Genomic DNA, 22,973 nt, shown 5'->3' with positions numbered 1-22,973 from the left:
CAATATGCTTTCTATAAACTGCTACCTAAGCGTAAGGTCCTTGTCACTTTCATCCTTTGGTGGATGTATTGTGTGCAAGGTAGGGGTGTGCCACGAATGGGATATCAACATATCTCTTGTATGAGGAATATTAACTTAATATGTGGTGAACGGTAATTGGTGGAAATGAGACACCAGTACAAATTTTCATATGTAATTTTTTCCATGGTCTAAGACATCAGGAAGCTGTTTTTTTTTGTTATTTGTCACAAAACTGATGCAGTGGCAGGGTGGGGAGTGGGCATTCAGTTACTTTCTGAAGCCATGTGGCATATGGAGGTACAAGTGTGGAGATGGAAACGGAAGGCAAAGACGGTAGCCGAGTGAATAACTGGTTAGGAAAAAAGGAGTGTGCTTGTCGTGGAGAAACCCTCTTCAGAAAACAACATGCAGAGTTTCTAGGTAGGCAATCAGAACAGACTTTGCTGCAAAGCATATAAAACCATTGTAGAGCTTATAAAGCTGTCTCAGTTCAGTAACTGAGCCCCTTGCGTTGGGCGAGCCTCATATTTATTACAATTCTTAACTCGAAACATCCCTGCTGCACACATTTTCTCATTAACTGCTTTACACGTTTCTTCATGACAGTGACCTTGCGCCATACCTTTTCTCATAACAATTACCTGGGACCTCATGTATGATGCCGTGCATAGAATTCTCATTAGGACATGGCATATGGTCAAAACTGGAAATGTGTGTACACACAAAAAAATTCCCTGCGTGGAGTTTGCATGTTCTCCCCGTGTCTGTGTGGGTTTCCTCCGGGCGCTCCGGTTTCCTCCCACAGTCCAAAGACATGCAGGTTATAGGTGGATTGGCGATTCTAAATTGTCCCTAGTGTGTGCTTGGTGTGTAGGTGTGTTTGTGTGTGTGTGTGTGTGTGTCCTGCGGTGGTTTGGCACCCTGCCCAGGATTGGTTCCTTCCTTGTGCCCTGTGTTGGCTGGGATTGGCTCCAGCAGACCCCCGTGACCCTGTGTTCGGATTCATCAGGTTGGACAATGGATGGATGGATGGATAAATCTAAGTTTAAGCAAAGTTCTACACACTTCCCCTCTATAAACTCCAATCATGGCGAATTTTAACGCACACACATGGACCTGCAGCCCAACTCCTCACAGAATTTTACCTATTTGAATATGCAAATCAATATACCTGTAAATAGCTTCTTTCGTTCAGTGTTTTGTTAAAAGTAAATGGCAAAAACACATGTAAGAAAAACAATTTCAGCGAATGCGAAATGGAGATTCTGCTGAGTGAAGTGGAGGCAAGGAAAACATATTATTTGATGTTTTAATCAGTGGTATAAGCAACAAAAGGAAGGTGATGGAGTAATACAGTGTGGCAGAGGCACTCAAAAGTTCAAGTTCACACACTACCTGAAATAAAAAAGAAGTGCTCAGGTATAAAAGTCGCCATGAAAAGGCAAGTCACAGCCCCCATCTGGGGAAAAAAAGGCTCTATGTCAAGATTAAAGTTGACATTTCGACTTTAATCTTCTTATTTATATTGTTGTTAAAGTAGAACATCATAAACTTAAATTTAAAGTCAATGTTTAATATACTAGAGTTTCTCAAACCCCATCATAACTAAAGTAGCATGTTAAATGCTTCGTATTATAATTGCCAGTTGTTAATTGGTACATGCTTTTTAAATGGGGTTTCTTTTACCCCGACAGGAATTGCACAGGCAGTTATTGGCATACAGAGTACATTACATTCATTATATTACAGCTCTCTGAACATTTTAAAATACTAAGATGTATAATTGATATCATGTTCATTTGATGTATTATACATGTGGGGGCATAATGGCGCAGCGGTAGCAATGAGCTGACGCTCCATCCAAGGATTATTCATGCCTCACGCATATACTACTTGCTGGGATGGGCGCAACCGTGGAAAGTAATAATTTATTGCAACAGTACTTTATCTGTTAAACATACCAACCTTTAATTCCTTTTTTTTCCGTTTTCTTTCTCCACGTAATCAATTGCCACACAATAAGCATATTTTAATAAATGAAAAACCAACTGTAAGCTTAGAATGCCAATTCTTAAAAACTTTTAAGGAATATTGAAAAATCTTCATTATACATGTTTAATTATTCCATTAATCCGTCCAGGGTTGCGCCAATCCCAGCAAGCATCGAGCACAAGGCAGGAACAATCCCTCAATGGGGTGCCAGCTCATCGCAAGGTGAATACGAGCACACATACACTAGTAGCGTCAATTTATCATCATCAAATCCCATAACCCACAATGCCTTGGAAGGAAACTGACGCAAGCAGAGGAAACTCAACATGAAAACATACAAACTCCAGGAAAAGGACACCCAGGACGTGACGCATTTACTGCAAGGTAGCAGCACTTCCACTGTGCCACCATGCCCACACATATTTAATTATTAACAGTATACATTATTTAAATGAAGTTAACAGTTTATCTGTAAAATGTAATATACATACTTTTAATGCATTTCATCATAGAAATGATGTCAAGTATACATCCTAGTATTCTAACAGCACATAGCTCCAAGAGGATAGGTCTTCGAAATCTAAATTGACTTAGAAGCCAGTCATCATCATCTGTAAATACGCCGTCTTCTAATTCTTGCATTTGCGATGTCTTCTAACAACGCTAAAGCAGCTATGGTATTTGGAATAATTTTGCCATTCGGTGCACAATTATATTGTTATAGAATGATTACAATCAAGTGAATTAAATATTAAAGAGTGAAAAACACAAGCATTTAATAACCAACTCGTACTGCATATAGCTCAAGGTAACTAGTATGATGTGTTTTGCCTTAACTTGATTGCCTAAGGTATTGATAAACCTTGACATATAAGTTTAAATGCCATCCGAAATGTTTGTGTGTATTTGCTAACGTGAAAGCTTGTTTAGTCTACTTTCAGTTAGAAGTCTCAGCAGCTGTGTTCCCAAAACAAAAATCTGCCTACTTCTCTCAGAGAACACAATGTCCTTGACTCACTGAAGTTTAAAACATAACAAATGAAAGGACAGGAAGGCCACAAACGGCCGTTATGCTAATGAATGATGACCTACAAGTACAGTATCTATATATATATATAATTCACTAAGCCAGGAGACAAGTAGCCGACCATGGAAAGCACGCCGGAAGGGGCGTGGAGACAAGTAGCCGACCATGGAAAGCACGCCGGTAGGGGCGTGGATTATATAATTCACTAAGCCAGGAGACAAGTAGCCGACCATGGAAAGCACGCCGGAAGGGGCGTGGATTCACTAAACCGCCGACAAGTAAGACGCCAATGGCGCACGCAGGAAGGAGCCACGCCCACCAACTCTTAGACCATTGGATACAACGAAAAAATCACAGTCACGCCCACCAACTCGGACGCGACGCCTCGAAAAACATGCCGTCATTTCTGTTTGTCTGTGCCACATTCCACTTGCAGCTCTGAGCTACGTTGACTTTTCATTAGTCAACCTCAGTGGAATCTTGGTTCACACAGAGGCAGCGCGAGAGACCTTCTATGTGCCTGACTCCACTACTGTCAGTCGCCTGATTAAAAATGGCCTTTTCAATGTGAGCTATGGACCCGCTGTACCACAGGAACACATTGCCTTCGAGCCTGCTCTCGCTCACTCTAACGTACCAGCTTTCTCTCTCTCTCCTCACTCACTCACACACTGCACAGGGGAGAAATGCCCGAAGCACGAGTCTACACTGTGAGTGCGATAATTATTTATTTAAAAATGGGCTTTTGAAGGGGAGCTGTGGACCCGCTATACCACCTGTGACATTGCCTTCACATTGTTTTCCTTTTATTTATAATCCTGTTGAGCAGATCAGACACCCAGGTAAACAACACTGAATAATCAATAGCTCCAACTACTTTGCCCGCCCCCACTCCTCACCTGAGTCGGTTTCGTCTCTGTTCAGCAGTGTTTGCCAAACTCGGTCCTGGTGAACCCCTGTGGCTGCAGGGTTTTGTTCCAACCAGATTCCTAATCATTAATTCCGGTGAAACTCATCCGGGATAAGTCGGTTTTTCAAACGCAGCCATGTAGCAGATTAGTCTAGCAAGATGTAATAATCCGAGATGAATGCGCGCCCTCCTTACTGCAAAGCAGCCGTACTACTACACCGCCACAAGGCAGTTAAACAATGCACCGGGCCACATGTTCATTTTTTCCCCTGTGCTTAAAAGACATTAAAAAACTGTTTCTCAACTGTGACTCCCGAACAATTCAGTACGCGAAAAGTGGCCAGAATCGCAAACAACAATCAAAACTCTACGTGACTCACAGGTAGTGATGGGCCATTCTATACTAAGGTTTCGACACAGTGTCGAGCTTTCGAAGCACTGCAGATTTTAATACTTGATCGAATAATGACATCTGTGATTTAAGGATTTCACATTTTCTTTCTCAAATGTGCTTACCTATATCATGGCAAAGTACAGGGATAAACCTTTATTTTCTGTCTACTCCGTTTTAATTAAGACAGACCAAACAAAACATTTAAGGCTATTAAATGTGATCTCAAGAAAAGATCAGGGTTAATTATAATACTAATAACAGGAGCGATTATAATGATACAGTGCAAAAGTAAATACTAATTGAAAGAGCCGGGAATGCATGAGGTGAGGCGTCTTATTTTGTTTAACTCTTGCTATCGTATAGTGCATTCTGCCTGTCGGCGTTAGTTATATTTATATTTTTTAGACATCAGACACTAGAAGCTACTGACGAACCCTTCTCTTCGTTGTCAGTCTGTAGCTACGAAAAAATAAAAGCAATACGACTTTTAACAGACGTCATTGAAGTGTATCATAAGTTTCTGTAACGTTAATGAAAATGGCCAGGTGTCACGTGACAGGTGAGTGTCAAATGCTTCGAAGCTTCTATACGATTTCCGACACAATTGCTTCAAACGTGTTGATGCTTCTCAAGGCTTCACCCCGCCCATCACTACTCACAATTTACTGAACGAGAAATCAGCAGACTAGCATGACGGATGGGGCGTAATGGGCGTCCTTCCCCTCTCCTCCGGATTTTTCAAATGTTAATTTTTTCCCTGTGCTTAAAAATCATTAAAAAAGTGGCCTGATTATGCGGCGTATGGTACGCCGCGGGTTGGCTAGTAAGCTTTTAATAGGTAATAGCTCTAAAACTAATAACAAAGCACATTGATTCTTAATCTACATTCTCAATATGATCTGTCCACACCAGGCTTCAGCTTGCCATGAATAAATTTCAGTGTTCGTATGCAATTAAGTAGCATATAGCCTACATATCCTAAAGCTGTTGGTTGTTACAGCAATTGAATTTATACAAACACTTGTGTAAAGTTATTGCAGAAAATACACACTGTAATAATTATACAAAGTGGAATTAAATGGCAATAGGGCTCTGATGGTTTTTGTTTTATTAATGTTAAAATTTGTTTTTTACATTTTTATATTTTGTATGCAATATGACGTGATGACACATTTTGTTCTTGTTAAAAGGGATCTGTTCAAACTCAGGCGGTTATCGCACTATAAATTAACTTGCTTTCAGCAGAATGTTCATGCATAAACTTTAAGTGACTGAGCAAATGAAAATGCAAAGAATTGAATCAATAGGAAATAATAGTCATTAGTTTGTAGTATTTTAAAATGTTGTCAGGACAGAGTGCTGCCTGCAGAAAATAAATTTGTGAATTAATAAATCCTTGTTAACAGATACTTTCCACAGTCAATGATTATCAGTGCTTGAAGTGCCACACTTTGTCACAATGCACAGCACCCAGCCTACTAAATTGTTTTTATATATACTAGCTTCTTCTGAGGCAGTATTCAGTCAATGCATATGTACATTTTCTTTGGGTGTCTTTATGTAATTTTTCATTATGTTCATAAAGATGTTTTGAAAGGCAATATTAAAGTCTATAGACTTGCTTGTTTTTGTTCAATTTGGAATCAAAGGAATAAGCAAGAATAACTATTTAAATATATATTTTTATTGTCAATATTGTTTCACTTTTTAACTGTATAGTCTGTACAGTAGACGTTTTTTCAAATATTGTTTCTTTTAAATGGTATTGCAATCTTTCTTGTTCAGTTCATTTATTATTTTGTACAACAAAGATATTTTGTATATAAATCAATTACATCAGGTGACTCTCTTTTGAAAAACAACTTAAAACTCATTTCTTCAGTAATGCATTTACTTTACCCTGACATTCCGACCCTTCTTTCAGTTTACATCTCTGTCCAGGTGCTCAAGATGATTTGCATTTGTACAAGAAATTATTTGTTCAGGGTTTTCTTGTAGCATATATATTTTTGTTTTTTATTTTGGTTTATTTTCTATTTTTCTAATTCAAAGCTTTGTGTTGTGTGTATTTATCTTTACTTAGTCTTTTTTGGTGATATTCTTTTCTATCCAATGTTGTGAATTTCATATTTTTCTGTCTTTTACTTGTTGTTTTCTTTGACCATAATAAAAGTGCAATCTAAATAAAATGTGTTATCATTATTACTTTAGTTGGTTAAAATGGTCCTAATGATAAACTTCACAGTAGAACTACCCACTGTTAACCTATGAAATTGGACCAACAGAAGCACCTAAACTAGATTCGGTCTGAAAAGTATATGCATATATATTATACCATAACTGTGATCATTTTTAATTATAATGTGAAATACATTTTTGACCATACTGCCTACACCAACTGTAACTTTTTAGGGTACGTGGCCATGCCATAACTTGAACTTAGTTGTTGTGTGTGTGTGTGCAAACCCCCAATTTTATTTTCTATTTTTATTCCCAAATTTATATCTTATTCCTTTTTTTAATGTGCCAATTATTTTTGAACTGGTATGTTTTTCCTGCTTTTTATTTTGAAACATACATCAACATGAAAGTAAAATTAGCTGTTTTTATTTTGTAACTCTATAATGCTTGTAACACTATAATGCTGTTACAGCAAAAATAATACATTTCAGTTGTTGAAGATTATAATGTAGAGTAATAAGCATTGTCTGTCGTTGATTTGTGAGTGGCTTGTTATAAGCAGAAAGTTTGAACTAGTGGGTACATTTTGTTTGCAGCCCTTTGAAAATAAAGTGTGTTTTTATTTTTACAGGCTAACAATTGTGGTGTTGGAGTAATAGGCATTACAGAGTGCAACTTTCTAAAGCCAACTCATAACAAACAGGATTTTGACTACACAAATGAATACAGGTAACAGAGTTGCTTGGTTTTTGCAGTATACAAATCTATATAATTTATTATTTATGCAGGTTTATTAAACATATCATTTATATAACTGAACGTATTTCATACTACATTCTCTTGGAGTATTAGTGAAAATCTAAATATCACCAATTTGAATGTCAGAATTTTAAGATGCTTTGAAGTTGAGTGTCAAATTTGTAATCTTAAGCCTAAAGTGATGAGGAATTTACTGCCCTGAAAACATTTTTTAAAATACAGTTATGCCATTAGTACTTACACATAGTGTAGTGGAGAAAAGTTAGATATCATTCAGCAAATTCCCACTAATTATGGTAATTATTAGATGTATAGGTTTTCTTTGCATGGTTAACTGTTTGCTGCTAAATACTTGAATTTATAGGGTCAGATGTTACAATTTACAGTATATTGGGCAATCTGCACTTGCTTGCCATCGGTACTGAGTGGGAATAAAGGGGTAGAATTACATCTTTGGAGTCATCAGGTGGGTTTCCTTGATAGATCCATGATATCTATCCATCCATCCATTTTCCAACCCACTGAATCCGAACACAGGGTCACGGGGGGTCTGTTGGAGCCAATCCCAGCCAACACAGGGCAGGAACCAATCCCGGGCAGGGTGCCAGCCCACCGCAGCCATGATATCTACAGCAGGCTTAATCGTGTTACCTTTTATTCTTTGTGCTTTACCCTCCACTTTTACTCCTTCTAGTAGAAGAGCATCAGCTTGGTGCCCAGTTTGGTACTTACTACCTTGTCCAGTCACCTCACATTATTGGAAGGCCTATAATAATATTGACTCAAATACTCTGCCAAACATATAAGTAATATGACATTTTTACAATGCTGATAAATATTTAAAGAGTAAGCATGTATTTCTAGATATGGTGAAAATCTGTTATTTTTCACGCAAAAATATGCTTGCATCCAGCCTGCTTACAAAAGGAGGCATTATGTTAAATAGTCTTCAACTAGTAGAGTTCGTTTTAAAGGAGATAGCTGTCCGTTACTTGAAAACAGTGCAGCCTTTGCTTTTAACACAATTTTCAATTTCAAAATAAAAATTAGTGTATGTAGAAAGTGTCACATTCATTTTGTGTAGTTTTTGAAAATTATCAGAATTCGCTAAAGTAAAAAGTACACGTGATACTATAGAAAAACAGATGATCTGCATATATTCAAAGTGTATTAGTGCACGCTAGTATAGATACTTTATTAATCCCAAGGGGAAATTCACATACTCCAGCAGCAGCATACTGATAAAGAAACAATATTAAATTAAAGAGTGATAGAAAATGCAGGTAAAACAGACAATAACTTTGTAGAATGTTACCGTTTAACCCCCCGGGTGGAACTGAAGAGTCGCATAGTGTGGAGGAGGAACGATCTCCTCAGTCTGTCAGTGGAGCAGGACAGTGACAGCAGTCTGTCGCTGAAGCTCTTCCTCTGTCTGGAGATGATACTGTTTAGTGGATGCAGTGTATTCTCCATGATTGACAGGAGCCTGCTGAGCGCCCGTCGCTCTGCCACAGATGTTAAACTGTCCAGCTCCATGCCTTCAATAGAGCCTGCCTTCCTCACCAGTTTGTCCAGGCGTGAGGCGTCCTTTTTCTTTATGCTGCCTCCCCATCACACCACTGCGTAGAGAGGGCACTCGCCAAAACCGTCTGATAGAACATCTGCAGCGTCTTATTGCAGATGTTGAAGGACGTCAGCCTTCTAAGGAAGTATAGTCGGCTCTGTCCTCTCTTGCACAGAGCATCAGTATTGGCAGTCCAGTCCAATTTATCATCTGTCTGCACTCCCAGGTATTTATAGGTCTGCACCCTCTGCACACAGTCACCTCTGATAATCACGGGGTCCAGGAGGGGCCTGTGTTTCCTAAAATCCACCACCAGCTCCTTAGTTTTGCTGGTGTTCAGGTGTAGATGGTTTAAGTCACACCATTTAACAAAGTTCTTGATTAGCTTCCTATACTCCTCCTCCAGCCCACTCCTGATGCAGCCCAGGATTGCAGTGTCATCAGCGAACTTTTGCACATGGCAGGACTCCGAGTTATATTGGAAGTCCGATGTATATAGGCTGAACAGGACCGGAGAAAGTACAGTCCCCTGTGGTGCTCCTGTGTTAATGACCACAATGTCAGACCTGCAGTTCCCGAGACGCACATACTGAGGTCTGTCTGTAAGATAGTTCCTGATCCATGCCACCAAGTATGAATCTACTCCCATCTGTCAGTTTGTCCCTAAGGAGCAGAGGTTGGGTGGTGTTGAAGGCACTAGAGAAGTCCAGAAACATAATTCTTACAGCACCACTGCCTCTGTCCAAGTGGGAGAGGGATCGGTGTAGCATATAGATGATGGCATCCTCCGCTCCCACCTTCTCCTGGTATGCAAACTGCAGAGGGTCGAGGGCGTGGCGGACCTGTGGCTTCAGGTGGTGAAGCAGCATTCGCTCCATGGTCTTCATCACATGTGACATCAGAGCGACAGGCAGAAGTCATTCAGCTCACTAGGACGTGATACCTTTGGGACTGGGGTGATGCAAGATGTTTTCCAAAGCCTCAGGACTCTCCCCTGTTCCAGGCTCAGGTTGAAGATGCACTGTAGAGGACTCCCCAGCTCCAACGCACAGGCCTTCAGCACAGGCTCCATCTGGACCCACTGCTTTGCTGGCACAAAGTCTCCTCAGCTCTCTGCTTACCTGGGCTGCTGTAATTATGGGTGGGGGAAACTCTCTCCTACAGTATGCTGGTGTCAGCAGAAGGATGGGTGGAGGGTGCAGTACTCCGAGGTGAGAGTGGGTTAGGGTGGTCAAACCTGTTAAAGTGATGATCTTCATCCCATCCCACACTTCTTTCATGCTGTTATTCTGCAACTTCTGCTCCAGCTTTCTCCTGTACTGATCCTTTGCCGCTCTGAGCTGGACTCTAAGTTCCTTCTGCACGCGCTTGAGCTCATGCTGATCACCGCCTTTAAAAGTCCTTTTCTTCTGGTTCACAAGGCCCTTGATGTCACTTGTAATCTATGGCTTGTTGTTAGCATAGCAGCGTACTGTTCTTACTGGAACTACAATGTCCATACAGAATTTGATGTAGTCAGTAGTGCAGTCAACAACCTCCTCAATGTTCTCACTATATGATCCCTGCAGAGCCTGCTCTGCCTCAGGGGACCACTTCCTGAATGAGCTTGTGGTTGTAGGTAGTTCCCTTACCCTTGGTTTGTATTGAGGCTGAAGCAGAACCAGGTTATGATCTACTTTCCCAAGCGCAGGCAGCGGGGTAGCACTGTATGCGTCTTTAACGTTTGCATACAGTAGGTCAATAGTCCTATTTCCTCGGGTGTTACAATTCACATACTGGGAGAAGGCAGGTAATGTTTTATCCAGCGTCACGTGGTTAAAGTCTCCAGCGATTAGCACAAGCGCCTCAGGGTGCTGCATTTGTATAAAATAAAGTATAGTAAGGGTTAAATCATAGAAAAGCCTGCGCCTGCATATTTGATTATTTTTCTCTTTGTAATTGCAAACCAGTAATATCTTGCTGCTAAGCTTAAACTTCACTAGCATGAGGTGATGGCAAGCCAAGGAAAGTGTGTTTTATAAGAAACGGCGCCATTGTCTTAGAGATGCATCTGCCTAGACTTCTTGCCTTGAGGGATGTGTGTGCAACAAGGAATTACTCATTTGAGTAGCCCAGTATCTTATGTGTGGGTCTCCCTGATTACAAATTCCCGGTAGGAATTGATTGATAAAAAAAATATTAGACACCTGCAGAGGCTAAGGAGTAATGTTGGAAAGTTTCAGTCAGATAATGGACATAGGGTCAGGTGATGGGCATTTGGTAATGGTGAATACCTGCCAAGTGGGTGCGATGAGCTAGACAAAGCACTATTCTTATTAGGCTGGGAAATATTAATGGACCTAATTGGAGGCAGGTCCAAAGCTGCCAAGTTATTGGGAGTCAGACGAGGATGAGTAGTGGGTTTTATAATAAGAATTGTAATAAAAGTATAGTCCATCCATTGCTGGGGCTCAAGTCATCTGATTTAGGTCTGCGTGTGCACCGTACAATAAAGCTTGATTCTGCTTGCCTGTCTTGAGACTCCGAGTTGCTTCTTTGTGGCTGAGGTTGCCTCTGCTGCCTAATCTGCTTCAACAATACCAATATTAGTTGCTGCTAACAAAAAAAAAAATAATTGAAAACTCTTTTAATAATATCAAGAAGTATTAAACTTTTTTTTTTTTTTTTAAGTGTAGTATAAAAGTAACTATTTTGATGTCTGTCTCAAGTCACATTAACATTGCAAGCTTAATATTACAGGTTAACCATGCAAGCTTTGGGAAATAAACTTTGGGATTATTGGAAAGAAATGAAGTATAAAAGAAAGAATGATGATCCGTTTAGTTCTGTACCTGTAGAGGATACAGTGTAAGTATAAACATACCTTAATTAATGTTTGCATTTTACTGCAGGGTTGTTTCCTTTCTTATTTATAACATATTTATTAATTATTTTAGGTAGACTTTATTATCCCAGAGAGAGGTTTGTTTGCAGCAGGAAAGATTGAAAAAAAAAGCCAAGATGAAACAGGACTGCAAATTGTTACACTCAATACACACACCTGCATGATTTCTGCAAATAAAGAATAGTTACCTTTAACTGTACACAATAATTGTATAAACATATAACATACCACATAAGCATCACATGCTTGTGTTTTGCTTTGCTTTTAGTAGTTGAGGTGTTTAATTACATTATGCCAAGGACCAAAGAGCTCTCTGAAATACTCAGTAGAAAGTTGTTTAGGCTTATGGATCTGGAAAGCTATTTACAAGCAAGTTGCAGTTAAATCACTTAATGTCCACTTCATGTAACATTTTAACAATTTTTATTATTTTATATGCCTATACTTAATTATTAGAAATGTATTTATTTTAAAAACATAGCTGTTTATCATTTCAGGAAGCAACCCGATCAAAATTGGGCGCAGTGTGATGAATGCCTGAAGTGGAGAAAATTACCAGATGGTATAGACACAAGTAAACTTCCTGATAATTGGTACTGTCGCATGAATCCTGATACACAGTTTAGGTAAGTAAAAACAACCCAACCCAATAATTACTTCCACCAGTCCAATCTCTGAACTCACTTGTTCAACTATAGGGGGAAGTTGGCTGAAGCCTGTCCTGGCAGCAGTGGAGATAATGCAGATATCATGGGCATCATGCATATGCATCACTTGGCCAATTCAGACTTCATATCAATATAGCCTGATTATAGTTTAAAAGTAATTAATCTTAGAAGTTGACTGGGCGTTCTTAAAGAACATTTTTTTCTATCCTTTAGCCCAAGGTTATACTTATAATGTAATTAAAGACTTTCTTACAAAACACTGTGCTAATTTAAAAATGTCAAGTATATAAAGAAAAATATAGAAAGCGAAAAAGATGTCAGATAATATAATCTGTTCATTAGCACACCTGTGTAAATCTTTAAGATGGTAAGTAGACTATCAGTTTTATTAAGCTGAAAAGTATTATGTTAAAATCATTGCAAAGTTTAAAACTCACAAAACAAACATTCTGTTCTACTGTCTTTTACACAGTACAAGAGTTAGGTTTCTTGTATTGTATTTCACAGGATTTTACAAACCAGAGTAGTAGAGAGGACGCCTTTGCAGTCATACAATACACTTAATCCCAGGAAGTCAAAGTCTGCCATCTCATATCAGTATTTATTATACTGTACATTATATGAATTGCTATTTCTTATAATTTCTATAATTTATTTCAAACTTTGCAAATAGTAATAGTGTTTGTTAAAAGTTGTACTTGAATGTTTGAAATACTTTGTTATAAATTTTTAAAATATAATACTTATCGATTGTTTGATAATTTTTCATTCTTTATACTAGGCTTTGTAGTGCACCTGAAGAAAAAGAAGATGAAGATGAGGATCACCCTACTTATGAAAAGACATATAAAAGAGAGTATGTTTTTGTTATCTTTAAATAAATAATTAAAATGATTTAATTACCCTAAGTTCTTGTCTATAAGCCGCGGCTTATCTAAGGAAAAAAGTTGTGAAAATGAAAAAATAGAATATCGGCTTATACATAAGTCCGGTTTATACAGTAATCCCTCCTCCATCGCGGGGGTTGCGTTCCAGAGCCACCCGCGAAATAAGAAAATCTGCGAAGTAGAAACCATATGTTTATATGGTTATTTTTATATTGTCATGCTTGGGTCACAGATTTGCGCAGAAACACAGGAGGTTGTAGAGAGACAGGAATGTTATTCAAACACTGCAAACAAACATTTGTCTCTTTTTCAAAAGTTTAAACTGTGCTCCATGACAAGACAGAGATGACAGTTCTGTCTCACAATTAAAAGAGTGCAAACATATCTTCCTCTTCAAAGGTGCGTGTGTCAGGAGCACAGAATGTCACATAGATAGAGAAAACAATCTCTAGCAAACAAATCAATGGTGCTGTTTGGCTTTTAGGTATGCGAAGCACCGCGGCACAAAGCTGTTGAAGGCAGCAGCTCACACCCCCTCCGTCAGGAGCAGGAGCAGGAAGAGAGAGACAGAGACAGAGTTTGTTTTTCAGTCAAAAATCAATACGTGCCCTTCGAGCTTTTAAGTATGCGAAGCACTGTGCAGCATGTCTTTTCAGGAATCAGCTTTACAAAAGATAGCAACGTGAAGATAATCTTTCAGCATTTTTAGACGAGCGTCCGTATCGTCTAGGTGTGCGAACAGCCCCCCTGCTCAATCCCCCTACGTCAGGATCACAGATAGTCAGCGCAAGAGTGAGAGAAAAGTAAGCAATCTAGCTTCTCAGCCATCTGACAATAGCGTCCCTTGTATGAAATCAACTGGGCAAACCAACTGAGGAAGCATGTACCAGAAATTAAAAGACCCATTGTCCGCAGAAATCCGCGAACCAGCAAAAAATCCGCGCTATATATCTAAATATGCTTACATATAAAATCACAATTTAAATGACCGATACGCGCGCGTGTTGACTCGGCGACGCCCAGAGCAGAAAGAACGCGCTCCGGCCGCTCCAACCGCACCATGCGGGGAGTGAGAGAGACGCCAATATCTCACACTCTCTCCCCCCTTAAAGAAATTAAATGGGTGCGAGTGAGACCACTGACCTCCCTCCCTTCTATTAGTTATAGGTTATAGTACGTTCGGCTTATCCATGAGTCCGGCTTATCTATGATACGATTTTATTTTTAAAATTCGTATGATTTTTGGTCTCCGGCTTATACATGAGTCCGGCTTATAGACAAGAACCTAGGGTAGTTGTTTGCAAGGTTATTATAGTTTTGCCTTTTTATATTAGTTTTTATTTCTATATTTTTTCTGACCTTACATGGAAATTCAGTTTAGTTTTAGTTTTCCTTTATCGTGTATTTTTAGTTTTAGTTTAGTTTTTATTTCACAAAGACATTTCTATTTTATTTTTATATCTATTAGTTTTAGTTTTAGTAATCATGGCATGGAGCTTCTACGGAGTTTAGTTTTGTGTCACAGTCGGACAGAACTGTACACTTAACGGATATGAGTTTAATGTTAGTGGAAGCTTACAGCACTACATGGTTTACTGTCTGGTTTTGTTTTTGTCTGATAAAAAACAAGCATAATCAAAACTAGATACTGAATATAAACAATTTTATACAATTGTATAATTTTTCAAATATTTTCTCACAAAAATCATGGGGGCTAAGGAAGAACAGGGCTCTTAGACTTGAATCAGTGTGCAGACCCCACCTAGCTGTATTGAGGGAAACAAAGAACAACAAGCATGTAGTGTCAAGGTTAGGGGCAGTGAGACTTGAATAGCCCACCATAAGAACAGTAAACCCATAATGAGCAGAGCAGGAGCAGGTAATAGGAGTATGGACAGGCATAAAACGACAGAGACAGCATCTGAGATTAAGAACAATATATACATTATCTAAACCAGTTTATCCAGTGCAGGATCACAGGGAACCTGGAGCCTACCACAGCAGATTTGGAGGTAAGGCAGGAAAACTCCCTCGTATGCAATATGTATGATAAGGCTGATGTTAAGAACAAAATGAATATGATATTTCAACTATCTATTTTGAGAGAGAGAGAAAAACATTGAAAAAAGAGAGACAAATATTTTAAAATATAATTCTGCTAATGGATTACTTTCACAATATCAGGTATTTTGAGTTGTGAATATGGACTAAAAAAATTTAATAAATATAGAATAAATACAAAATCCCATTAGTATGTTTAGTTCACTTGTCAGACTCTCTACTTTTGTTTATATCGCTTCATTGTTAAACGATGTTTTTAAAGCAAAAGTCATTGGTCAGCAACAATATGCTGATGTTGTATGATGACCTAGTCAGTATCTCGATCAGTGCCGTTTTATTTTCAAAAATCAGGAGTGCTCTCCCCTTGGCTTTCTCGTATACTCTGATATGGGGATGGATATTTGAGGAGTAAACCGCAAGACAATGTTTATATTATGTAGATTAAAGAACCATCAACAAATCAAATAAAATTAATAATATATTGAACAATTATTATAAAAGTAAAGTTGAATAAATTGGACTCTACAGCTGCATGTATAAAAAAAAAATGAGTATGTGTTCAGGTAAAGTACCACTTCTGGGAGATGGATTTGGCCCAAAAGTTAATACAGATCTACAATTGTGGTGTAACAACCACATGCCGAATTTCATCCATTTATCCAGTTGCGTTTTTGAGTTATCGTGTTTATACAGACACACACGCGCGCACACACAATTCCAAAAAAAGGTATTTTTGGACTCTGGGAGGTCTATAACGTCAAGATTTATCAAAATATCGAGGTCGAATTTTTTAATGATTAGTATACTTTCTCTAAACTTCGTATATGAGAAAGTAAAAACGATTTCTCCTGTGTGAAGTGGCAGGTGAATTGCTGTCAACAAAAAGCAGTCACCTGAGAAATAAACTGAAACTTTACTCACTCGTGATTTTTCTGTCCATATGGTAAACATTTTGTTGACCAGCACATTCCGATTTCAGCCATTTGAATTACATCTTGATATACAACAAGCACAAAGAAAGGTGGCACCTAAATCGCTTTCTATTTCACACACTTTACACGCCCGCATTCAGCTTGCTTCCGCCCTCCGTCACCAGCCGCTGTTCACTGGATGAATATGTGCGGGCGGCTCATGGTGGATGACTTTCTGTTTTACAGGTAAAACTTACAAGGATTAAAGACTAATGGCAAGAATATTCATTCAAAAACAAAAACTAAAAATATTTTAGTAAATTATTATTTGATTTTAGTTAGTCTTTCCAGGTACTTTAATAGTTTCATTTGTTTCAGTTTTTCATTTTGGTTTTGTTAATTATTTTATTTCCGTTTACGAAAATGTTTTTTAATAATAGTTTCAGTTTTGATTTTAGTTTTCGTTAACTATAATAACCTTGGTTGTTTGTTTGCTTACAATCCCCTCTAATAGTATTGATTTTCTTAATAAACATGGGCAAGAAAAGAGAGCTGTACTTGTAGTCCATAATAATAATCTTCTGTTTTATATTATTAATGATTTAGTCAAATCAGAAGAGATTTGCATGTGTGAAAGTTAAAGTTTGTTCCAAAAATAATTACAATAAGTAAAGTTAGGTGTCTGTACTTTAAGATATAAGAACTCTTACATTATGTACATACTGAGAAACATGACTGATTAAAATCCCTTACCTCAGTCCTCTAGAGCAGTGCTCCGCAACCTTTTCTCACCTACGACACACCAAAGTTCTTCCTAGAATTCCGCGGCACATCAAAAGCCAAAATACAGTATATAGCAGTGCCGTAGCTTGGCCGGGGTTGGGGGGCGGTCCGCTCCGAGCGCCAGCTATTTAGAGGCGTCCAAACTACGGTACTTTACTTTTTTTTGTTCCTTGAAGAGGCGCAAAAAAAAATTTCTTTCAGCTTTGGGGCGTCAAATTTTTCACCGCCCCGGACAACATGAACTCCAGCTACGCCACTGATATATCGATATTAATTTAAATCACAAATTTTACAATAAATTTTCATTTTTTATTATATGTATACATTTATTATAAGTATACATACATAAAAACTATACTATATTTACTTTTATGCAATCGTAATAATTATTATAACATAATGACTGATTAATGTGCTACCTGCGCTTGTTTCAATGAACACAGAAGTTTTATATTCGGCTCAATATTTGACAGCGCAACCCGAAGTTCTTGGTCAAGATCTTTTAAGCATGACCGCTTATCATTTTTAATTAACACAAGAGTTGTTTGTCTTTTTTGGAGTAACTGGGATGGTTTGAATTTAGATGGCGATTTAGTTTACTGGGTGCCATTGCCTCGTTTGATAGCTGATCGCCGCAAATGATGCATTGTGGCTTTGGAGCCGTTTCGTCACCACACCACGAGAATCCATATCGAATGTAGTCTTCGTTGTACTTCCTTTTCACAATTTTCTGGGTTTTTTTGCAACACTTGTGCTGGGTTCTTCATCATCTGTACGTGAAGATGAATCTTTTCCACGTAAAAAATTATCCATATTTAAAGGGGTATAAAACTAAATATGAATCACACGAAGAACATTAACCGTACACAATTCAGCAACACAACTAATAGTAATGGATGATAACTACTGTCGCAAGACGAGTGAATGCGATGTAGCACGACTAATACATCGGCTTGAATTGAATCTAGGTGAGGGTACGGAGCGCTCTGCCTATCAAAGCGTACTACGGAGTTGTTTGGCGACTACGTAGGGTCTACGTCTTAGGCAACAGGCGCCAGGCGATGGGATTTATTATTTCAGAGAAATGACACATAAAATTATGAAACCTTTAAAAGGCTATTTAAGCGAATATTTCATTGCACGTATTTTCGTTATTGTGTTTCTAAGGAGGACCGTTGAAATATTATTTAGTTAGAAAATTGTCTTAATTGTCTTATTTGACCGCGTCACACCTGTATCGGCTCAAGGCACACCAGTGTGCCGTGGCACACTGGTTGCGGAGCACTGCTCTAGAGGCTCACCAGCCGTATGGTTTATGTAGAAACTGAGGCATTAGCATGCTTGGTAAAGCCAACAATTTCATAACTCGTAGTGATTCGTTTTCCAATAAATGCCAGGTTTACAGTATTTGGCCATATTAGATTTGCAAAAATACTCACTGCCCTTTACACTGTTTCTATTGAATTTTCAGCATCCACATTAGGAAATCAACAACCCAGATTTTTTTTCTGGATGCATTTTAACCAACTGTGTAATGGTAATCTTGCAGTTATTAGTGGCATGCTTGTGTGGTTAAATAAAGTGAAGCATTTTTTAATACATTTTAAAAAATACCTAGCCTGTTCTTTTGCTTTATAGCAGACATAAATCATACCAGAGTCGAATTGTGAAAACAAAAAGCATTTAAGCTTACAGAATGTTTATTTTTCCAAGATTGCTGTTGAGTATGGGTCTTGTGTTTGCACACATATTCCATGTCATTTTGGTAATGGAAAAAAAGCAAAATATTTTTGAGATTCTGTCATTTTTAAGGCAAATTAGTTGTTCAGTTTCAATTTTCTCTATTGCATTTTTCTGGGCCAGGGATATGGTTTCACCATGAAGAGTTATCTACAAATGCAGTTATAGATATTATTGAATGTTGATGCCCAGATGTTAACTGTTGTCAGTCTCTGTTCTGTAAAGAGCTAGACAATAATCACTGGAAAAATACACACTTCACTCACACTCTGTATATGGAAGTATTTTCTCATCACTGAAAAAAGTTTGTTGTGTTATTTTGCAAACGTATTGCCTACTGCTACCATTATCATTATGCACATGTGTGCTTTGACAGTCTAGTGAGAGAAAAGTTAAGTACACACATTGTGTACAATTAATTTACAAGGCCTGATGGGCATACATTTAGTATTATTCAGGTTGAAGTTTAGTTTAGTACAGATCCTTTGGCACTGGTAGAGCGGTAGTGCAGATCTGTCATTCCTGCCTCACAGGGCCAACTGTGTATGGAGGGGATGGTCAAAGCTCCACCCACAAGACCAGCTGTAAGCAGACAAGTAACTAAGAAACTTATTTTAACCACGAGAAAATAGTATCAGTAATCTGTGATAAAATGTATTTCCTGTTTATTTTTGTTGTTACAAGCATGCCTCAGGAATGTGAAATTTATGTTGTCTTAAATCATATCCTTTGCTGCTTTATAGTAGACATATTCGGTAAGTTTAAAAGCTTTTGTTTTCCTGTTGGACCCTGTGCCCTGTTAAGTACAAGAGCAGGCAATTCATTAATATGTTATGATTTTGAAGAAGTAACTTAAGCTTGAAAAATATCAAACTTACTCTGTAACCAGTCATTAGCAAGCAGCTCTCTGTGAGTGATGGAGAGCATAATTCTGAGTTCTGCTCAAGGTGGAAATGAAGTTTGTTAAGGTTTGGGAAGATGCAAGTTCAGTACAATGAGATGTTAGAAATAAATAATGTGCAACCAAAAAACTTGTATTGCCATGTTTACTGCGAAGCATAATCTGTCATTCACAATAACCCAACAGTTCATGGACTTGAAAAAATCTGCCAAAGGACTAAAATTCACTTTAAAAACTAAAGAATGCTACATTATTTTAAAGTTATTTTCAATTCTTGATTATTCTCCATCTGTCAGTAATGTGCATTTCAATCATTTTCATCATTTATGTTGTTTAATATATGGAAAGAAAAAAGGAAGTACTTTAGGTTAATTATTTACAAATTTGTTTAATGTGAAAATTTTCTTTTTCAGCTGTTGCATTAATTAAATATTAATTTCTCTTAACAAAAGGAAACACTTGAAATATGCTCATTTCATGTGTTTATTTACATTATATAATACAGAAATTGTGCACAAATGTATTTTTATGTTTTGGTTAGGCTGGTTTTTCTGATAACTCCTGATGCAGAGTTTATAATCCCCCTTACACCCCTAAAAGATCTAACATTTCAGGCTGAGAAATATGTATGCTGTACATTTGTCTGAACTCCCATCACCTAAGCCTTAGGGAACATATTGTTTTAAAACTGAGGTTACATAAAATAAGCATGTGCAATTAAATGCATTGTATTTATGCATATATAGAGAAAGTATAAAATACACGAATATGCATTACATTTTTACCTTTTATTCCTCCCTATCTTTTCCCTAGTGTCTTAGGTACATTTCATCTCCTTGCACTTTAAATAAACGATTTTCATCATGCATTTCCTTAATTTTGTGCAGTTCAGGGTTGGTGGTGGTCATAATGAAATTATTGGTATTTGTTTATGCTTCCTAGGAATGTGCATGTCCATTGAGACCTTGAATTGAGTTAAGAATATGTTATTCCTATATGTTACATATAAAATAGAGTGTGTGTGTATGTGTGTGTGTGTACACGGTAGAGGTCAAAAGTTCAAGTAGACCTTGGCTGGAGATTTTCAAAGTCAAGGTTCACAACTCCACACATATATGTTACCATACAGTCCCTATGTAAAATCAATTAGGGTATCTGCTTTATTTCCATAATATAAATATAATAGCTAAGAGACAAATTTATTTCAACCTTTATTTACTATATCAGATTTTCACATGCCTCCCCAATGAGGTTTTAACCCATTACATGGTGTCCATAGTGTAAACTGCCATAGAGAAATGGGTATAAACAAACTATATGTGAAAATTTTCAAGGAGGGGAGCTCTGAAGTTAGGCAGAATATTAAAAAAAAATAAATAAACCAAATGATAATAAATGATAAAGACAAAAGTTATTATAACTTAGTGCAGACATTTTCCTTGTACAACCCTTGATTATCAACAATTTCAGTTTTTGCAGGTTTGTTTTAGCCTTCTTTCCTTAGTCTGTTAGTGTCACTAAGTGTCAGAAGTTTGTCTAGTTAAAGATAGAGAAATGTTCCAAATCAGGTGCTGCAAAATTCAAAGCGAGGATGGACTGAAAAAAAGATAGAAACTGCTGGAAAATGTCTTCCTTTAAAAATATTTTTTCTTATGTTATTCCAGATAAAAATTACAATGAATCCACAAGGGCAAAGTTGAGTTTTAGCAAGCAGTTTTTGATGAGGTTAATCACGGATGTGCACTGGTAATTTTACAATTTACAGTAAATACCTGCCAGCATGGAATGTTCCTACACGAAATGACAGAGTAATGATAAAGAAGAATTTGTGAGGGTTGTGTAATGTGTAAGAATGGAATGTGACAAAGAGAAGCATTAAGTAAGTGTTGCCTAAATTAAAATGTAATTTTACCACTTAAAAATAGGCTACAATTAAACTAATGTATCTAAGTAGTTAAAGATCTAGTTGTCATGTATTCCTGAATTTCAGGAATAGTTTACTTTGATTAAACTGGAATTGGCACCTTCCCCTGTGTCTGTGGTATTTTTTTCAGATACATTTGCTATGGTCCAAATCCCAAAACGTGTGTTGGATTGATTTGGGGCTTAAAATTGGATGGTATTGTGCCACTTGATGAAATTGTATGGTTGATTCATACCTTTTTGTTGGATTCTTTAGGAATCAGCTGTGGAAACCACCACTGTAACTGTGTAAAAGAAAAATTGGATTTAAATAGGAAAAGATGGGTGATCCATTCTAAAGACTCTTGTCCATCACTAATTGACTTATCAATGATAACCCTGTACGCATTTGTTCACTCTTGTATTACTAACACCTTTACCTGTACTCTGTGGTAGCAACTAGTTTTATTTTTTTGGAGCAAATGCGTGCGGATAAATAAATAATGTTGTTAAAGTTTAAAGAGTCTACTTAAGGAACTATCGTTGAAATATCTTACAGCATCTTTTTGTTGCCTTAAACTGTTTAGATATTATTTGATGCAGGATTCTGAACATGTAACATTTAAGTTGTTGGCTGTGAGATACCATTCATCCATCCATTTTCCCAACCTGCTCTTAATGCTTTTGACAAAGCACTGCATTATTTGTAAATCCACTAGTATTTTTTGAGTGCTAAACACTGTTCCTTTGAAGAGTTTAAATCTCCCAGTATTCATTATGATTTGATATGAAAACACAAAGTTATGCAAAAAGGTACAAGGCCTTTTTAAATTTGGCATGCATTTTGATCTACAGACCTTTCTATAGAGAAAGTACTTGTAATTTAATTTTTTATTCTTCTGCTTACTAAACTTGAATATAATTTGGTTGTGTGTACAGTAATTAAAACTGCAGAACTAAAAACTTTAGACTCGCTTTTAGAGTTACTGCATAAATTTTACTTGGCAAACTAAACATTATGTGCAGTGTTCTAATTGGCTGCCACCAGTTTCCACCTTTCTGAAAGAAAATTATTTATACATATATGGTTCAAGTGGTGTTAATCTGAATGATCTGAGGGATTTATTCATATTTTTTTCATACTAAGTATATTAATATGTCTTGCATGTGCGGCAAAGTAGCTTTAAAGAAAACAGGAATATGTGCATCCCATATATAATGTAAAGATTAAAAGGTTCATGATGGACTTTTAAATAGTACATCAATAAAGAATGCAAAGATGATTTTTTTTTTAATTTTACTGCCAATAAAGAGGCAGTTATACTACATGTGAAAGATATTAAATGTCTTAGGATTTATGTTGAAAATTGTAAAATAGTGATGAGGTT

The 22,973-nt window shown here is 37.3% G+C and overlaps 1 protein-coding gene across 1 annotated transcript in view; it reads left to right on the top strand.

Annotated features, from left to right (window-relative positions):
* morc3a (MORC family CW-type zinc finger 3a) overlaps positions 1-22,973 on the top strand; it is a 93,792-nt gene that overhangs the window by 45,839 nt on the left and 24,980 nt on the right. Inside the window, exons 9-12 of the mRNA XM_051926291.1 lie at positions 7,157-7,254; positions 11,588-11,695; positions 12,230-12,358; positions 13,182-13,256. Coding sequence (XP_051782251.1) covers positions 7,157-7,254; positions 11,588-11,695; positions 12,230-12,358; positions 13,182-13,256 — 410 coding nt within the window. The remainder of the gene's footprint in view (positions 1-7,156; positions 7,255-11,587; positions 11,696-12,229; positions 12,359-13,181; positions 13,257-22,973) is intronic.

The sequence above is a fragment of the Erpetoichthys calabaricus genome, chromosome 4 (genome assembly GCF_900747795.2).
Source record: "Erpetoichthys calabaricus chromosome 4, fErpCal1.3, whole genome shotgun sequence".
Classification (NCBI taxonomy): Eukaryota; Metazoa; Chordata; class Cladistia; order Polypteriformes; family Polypteridae; genus Erpetoichthys; species Erpetoichthys calabaricus.
Note: the sequence above shows the minus strand (reverse complement) of the source record. Positions and strands in the feature narration are given on the sequence as shown.